General features: G+C 41.4%; 1 protein-coding gene across 1 annotated transcript; it reads right to left on the bottom strand.

Moving 5' to 3' along the window:
• Window positions 1-3,355: 3,355 nt before the first annotated feature.
• Window positions 3,356-5,525, bottom strand: LOC108062007 (damage-control phosphatase ARMT1). Its single transcript, XM_017148498.3, has 2 exons — window positions 4,439-5,525; window positions 3,356-4,036 (listed from the first exon to the last, which is right to left on the bottom strand). Exons 1-2 carry the CDS (start codon window positions 5,306-5,308, stop codon window positions 3,446-3,448), a joined length of 1,461 nt encoding a protein of 486 aa, XP_017003987.2. The 5' UTR covers window positions 5,309-5,525; the 3' UTR covers window positions 3,356-3,445.
• Between the last annotated feature and the right edge of the window lie 333 nt (window positions 5,526-5,858).

Raw genomic sequence — 5,858 nt, 5'->3', positions numbered from 1 at the left:
GACCGAGACCCAAACTCAGTTTAAAACCAGATTAGCGCCCAAGTCTGCGGCTAATTTTTGTCGGTGGGCCTAAGCAAATTTGAATTTGAATGTTAGCGGGTGATAGTCGCTGTTTTATGCTGTTTTTCCCATTTTTTCTTTTTGGGCAACGAAAGACCACTTGGTCAGTTGGCGAGCAACCGCAATCTTGTGCCGCTGGCGGGTTGACAGTACAGTCTGGGTATCCAGACCCCTTGTAGCCCCTGTGATCCCCTCGCGGTTCCTGTGAAATATAGGATGACATGGGGCATGGTTATGGTTACGTGCATACAAAAGCCACTAAGCTGATTACGAAATGTTGACCTTTTTGCCGCACAACCCAACCACTTGTCAGCTCTTTTAGGTGGAGGAGCTGCTGGCGAAAGGTTTATGTCAACTGCTTTTTCGGGGTCCCCCTTAAAGTTCCCGAATCCCCTACCATACCCGAGATAATTGCCCGCGAATTGAGTTCGATTTAATTTGCCCATAATTCAGGTGGCTCCCGCTAATGGCTGAACGGGTGGTATTGTATTGTAAAGTCGTCGGGAGTACTTCCTGCTTATCACTTTGGCTATAAACTAGACTGAGTGACCCGTAAATCGAGCACTTCCACTTTGGCAAACAATTTGCTCGAAAGTTTGTATTACTTAATAGCTGGACGCATGCGTGACTCACTCGATCGGCTGACAAACATTGCAGCACTTCTGGGTATAGTAAAGGTTTGAATTTCGTCTAGGATAAATAAAATGATTGATAAATCAGAAAGTTATCTAAAATACACATAGTAGAGGCTTGTATCGTTTATGACTCATCGAATCGATTTTTGAAATGACCCTTACAAAAACTGGTCTTGATTGTTGGGAATAATTTATATTATTAATTAAAGAAAAAAGTCTTATTTCCAGAGTTTATACTTCATATTAAAATGAAATATATAAGTACTTCATATAATAATAAAAGAAAAGCGTTGTGAACCCAAGAAAAGCTTAATTTATTTTTTTATTTTATAAGCATTTTTTTAGATTAGTTTTATAATGTACTTTAATATATTTAATAATACAGTATTTTAATAATAATAATAATTCAAATGTCTCCCAAAAAATCCGATTTTTAAAGTATTAATATAAACAATTCAGTGTTGAATCCTCCCGTAAACTCCTGAATTTTGTAAATTCACCTAAAAATTGTATTCCTAATTGAGTGTGGATAAAGCTTCGGAGGATTCATCTGCATGCCGGGGCAGCTGGTCCTCTGACGCATACCTGCGCACTATCCAAATCCACTCACCCCGGTTTTCGAGTGGGGTGGAAATCATCAAAATCAAAGGACGTCGAAATGGTGGGAAAAGTTTTGCAACCCCCGAAAGCCAAGTGAGACAAAAGCACCGGCTCTGAAGAGGCGTCGCTTGAAAGCAACCTGGTGTCGGGTACCATTTGCCATTTACCGAGCACCAAACAACCAGGCACCAAATAGCAAACACCGGGTGCCTTCAAGGACAAACCCTAACTAGAACCCACCCTACTCATGATGTGCCACCCAGCAGCAGGCTGTTGCTGTTGAAGCTGCATAGTAGCTCAAAGTATATGTTGTCCTGCAGCTGCGCAGTAAAAGTAAATCCCGTCCGACGGCAGGGTGGCTTTCGGTTTTTGGTGGGAAAATAAATCAGTCGAGTTCTCAAACATTGCTATACTGGTGATTAATTGCCAGTGATTTTTTTCGGGGAAACTGTACCTGATCTACGGCGGAAAATGTGCACCGGAATTCGGCGGCCTCATGTTGCTCTTTTCAAAATCAACCTCCTTAATTTCTGTGAGAATGTTCACTTTATTTTACATTTTCTTTATAATACTTCTAGATCGCTGCCTTTCGCAAAGTTTGCTCACTTGGAAAGGGGCAATCAAGTAAAATGATTTAATTTGGTTGAGCAGAATGTAAAGGAGCAACTCTAGCAATTAGTCGCTACTTTTGGTTGGGTTCTTAAATTTCTGGGAAAGCTCTGCATGATACCCGATCAAATGCAACAATCGAGGACTTCCATTGATAACATTTATTGAGGTGCAATGGTCTGAAAAAGATTTTGAAAAATGAGCCTGGGAAATTTCTTTGATTTATATTGATAAGAGTAAAAGTATTTATTAAACAAAAGATGTAGCAAACAATGGAAGTTATTGCTCAACTAAGGAGAAAGTCCAATCAAGTAATAAAATCCCTATTAAATGTATAGTTTTTATTATGAGTAATTCTATTGAAGAATTTTCCAGTTTATTAAGCGTAACTTATTATACCCGTTACTCGTAGAGTAAAAGGGTATACTAGATTCGTGCAAAAGTATGTAACAGCTAGAAGGAAGCGTTTCCGAACCCATAAAGTATATATATTCTTGATCAGGGTCACTAGCCGAGTCGATCTAGCCATGTCCGTCTGTCCGTCTGTCTGTCTGTCGGTCTGTCCGTCTGTCCGTCTGTCCGTCTGTCCGTCTGTCCGTCTGTCCGTCTGTCCGTCTGTCTGTCTGTATGAACGCTGAGATCTCAGAAACTACAAAAGCTAGAAGGTTGAGATTTCCCACACGTATTCTTTGGCTTCCTACGCAGCGCAAGTTTATTTTAGCCGAGCGCCACGCCCCCTCTAACGCCCACAATCGCCCACTAACGATTTTAAAATGGGTCCTGCGCCCACATCTTTAAAGATTTCCGAGAAGTATAAATGCAATTTTGTTATGTATATTTATACCTATCGAAATGTAGAAGACATTTTTCAAATCGGACTATTCATTAAAAAGTTATACGCTTTATAAATTGTCAACATATATCTATCTCCCTCGCACTCCCTTTAGCTGAGTTACGATTATTAGTCGAGACACCAACCCGACACAGCGTTCGCACTCCCTTTAGCTGAGTGACGGGTATTAGATAGTCGGGACACGAACCCGACTATAGCGTTCTCTCTTGTTTTTAAATTAAGAGCTACATTTTATTAAATTCATTTTATTCCAAATTTATTAACAAGCTACATAAAAAATAATTTTAAATATAATTTAAATGTAAAAGCAGTCCCAAAGTCCCACTTTTACCTTCAGTAGTCGTGTGACAAATTTGAACTTGCAAAACAATCAATTTAATCAGCACATCTTTAATTTTCATATTTTTTTTTGCTGCCTTGAATTCTTGCCTTAGGCATTTTATCGCACTGTGGCAACTTTCCATTTCCAAATTGGCAGTCGTCGGGACAAATGGGTGCGCATGTGCGCCCCATCTATAAAACCAACAGCATTAGTCAGCCGACAATTGGCCAGAAAGCCGGGCTTAAAGCATCCTTGGGCGATTTTTGGCAGCACTGGCAGCAAACCAGCAGCACCGATTCGGGTTCCCAATCCGTGTGGGTGTAACGAGGCCATTCGATTTCCGACGACTGACAAATTCGCACTCGTTTAAGAGCTGGGAGTTAGCAGCACCGTCGACCTCTGGGATTCGGGCACCACCAGTGCCGTTCCCTGATCTTCTCGATCGGCGCCATCCTGACCCGGCAGAGCGCATCCACATTTCAGCGAGTCGGTGTACTGGATAACTCCATAGTTCCCCGATATCATCCAGTTGTGATCGGACCTCAGAAGTGTATCGGCCATGCCCTCGGGTAGACCGCAAACCACCTCGCATTTGACGGTGCGCAAAGCACAGATATTAGTAGGTCGAAAGCCTCTCAAGCAGGTGATGAACTCCTCCGCCGAATCCCAAATATAATCGCCCATCAGCTTTCGGTAGTTGAGATCCCCCTTGAAAATTGCCAATCTAGAGGTGGTTAGCAAGCGATAGAGCTCCAGATCCGACTCGACCATCACGAAATAGGAATGTGGTCCTGTCCAAAAATATGATGTGGGTGCGATGACAATCTTTTCGGAACTCATGAGGCGTGCCCACTTCTTCCCCACCGTCGAAAGATACTCATCCTTGTTCCGAATCAGATAGTCGATAGTCCAGTCAACATCCGCCCGGGTTGCATCGGATATATACCAAGGAATTGCCTGTCATATAAATGATAGATAATATTGATATATCAAAAAGAAATCGATATTTGCGATATATATGCGATAAATCGATATTAAGTATAATAAATAGGTGCAAGAAATATATATAGAAATAAATAGGTTATTTAAAATGAAGTGTTTAAGCAGTTTTAAATAAATTCCATACAGGATTGATTCTATCGATATTTTAAGATAAAGTGCGATATGTTCGTGCTTGGAAATTTCGATATTTTAACTTGAACGATGTTTTCGATATTTTAAATTTCATTGTATAAAACGATATGTTTTGATATTTCAAATTTCGATATATAAAATATAATATATAAAATATTTTCGATATGATATTAAGCTCGATATTTTTGTCGATTTATCATATCAAACTTTATGTATAACTCCTACCTTGACATGCACCCGAACCTGGGTGGCCAGCTTATTGTCCACCATATATTCCAGCAACACCATATCGGTGAAGAACTCAAACCCCCCATTATCACATATAAAATCCACTATGCGATTAACGTTTCCCTTGGCCGACGGCTTCATCAGACAGTTCCAGATCAGTGTGGAGTCATTCACGAGGAGGATTCTATCGATGTCGGCCACCTGAACGAGGACATTCAGATCGTTCTGGTTGTCCTCCTCTCCGAACTCAAAGGCACCCAGCTGCATTTCGAAGTGATTGCCCCACAGATTGATTCTCAATAGCTTGCTGAAGACATCATAGCTCTTGGGCAAATTCCGAGTAGCTCTGGCCAAAGCCCTCATAGCCGCATCGCTGATCATCAGATCCTCCTGCTTCAAGTGATCAAAGTAGTCGAAGTGGTGCAGAAAGCGGCTGTTCTCGAAGAAGGAGAAGATACGCCGGTACAGGTAGCACTCGGAGTGCAGCCAGCAGGCGCGAAAGAAGTACCTTTTTGGGCGTGGCATCTCGGTTAAAAAGGCATTCCACTCGGCCTTATCCGGTTCGGCGCCATGGAAGAGCAGGAATTGCCGATCCCGGTTCAGTTCCATCTTCAAGCGTTCGATCGCATCCACTATCAGCTTGACATCCTTGCGCACATCCTCCCCGTATTTTTCCACCAGTTCCGGTAAATCACCCAACAACCTCATGATAACCTGCTGCATTATTCCCGGCATGCGGGTCCTCAGTGTTAAGTAGGCAAAACTCTGTTTATACCTTCCGGACAGCAAAGAATGACGGGGAGTTGGACCCTCCATAAGATCCGTATTGGTGGTATTATCCGAACGCAACGATGGGCGCCAGCCCATCTTGTTTACTTTCAGTTGCAAAGGCAGCTTGAATTTTTTTAAAATTTAATTGAAGAAAGAAAATGAGGAAAGACTTTAAGAATTTCGATCCAAAAACTGATTAGTAGAGTGGCAGCGTGAATTTTAGTAATTTTACCAAAGAAGAAAAGTAATTAAAAAGGCTTAAGACAGCCTCAAAGAAATTTTAACCAAAATGTGATTAGACAAACAAATGTACTAAGTTTCGGAATATAGGAAGCTACATCTTATATTTAAAATGATCAATAAAATGCTCCCTAACTTACTTTTTATAACTTAAGATCTTCGTGACAGAGATTAATAATCTCGAGAAAATTCTGGCTGGATTTTAGTTCAAAAATGCATATATAATATCCCCCAAAGGAAGTTACCTGAAAGTGTCCCCATATAAAGCAGCTAAGTACTGTGGGAAACATCTCGGCATTAATGAGGTCCCAACTTCCCGTTTCCCCTTTCTTGATCTCGGGAACTCGGGAACCTCTTCCTTCCGATGCCCAGGTGTTATCCGGATCGCGGCATGTCCAAGTGTAAT

Source organism: Drosophila takahashii, chromosome 2L (assembly GCF_030179915.1).
Source record: "Drosophila takahashii strain IR98-3 E-12201 chromosome 2L, DtakHiC1v2, whole genome shotgun sequence".
Lineage (NCBI taxonomy): Eukaryota > Metazoa > Arthropoda > Insecta > Diptera > Drosophilidae > Drosophila > Drosophila takahashii.
This window is presented reverse-complemented; position numbering and strand designations above follow the sequence as displayed.

Excerpts from the sequence above, each read along its gene's own strand:
- LOC108062007 (XM_017148498.3), bottom strand. The coding sequence starts at position 5,308 with ATGGGCTGGCGCCCATCGTTGCGTTCGGATAATACCACCAATACGGAT. Across the intron at positions 4,037-4,438 it reads AGGTTCGGGTGCATGTCAAG|GCAATTCCTTGGTATATATC; the intron begins GTAGGAGTTATA and ends TTTATATGACAG.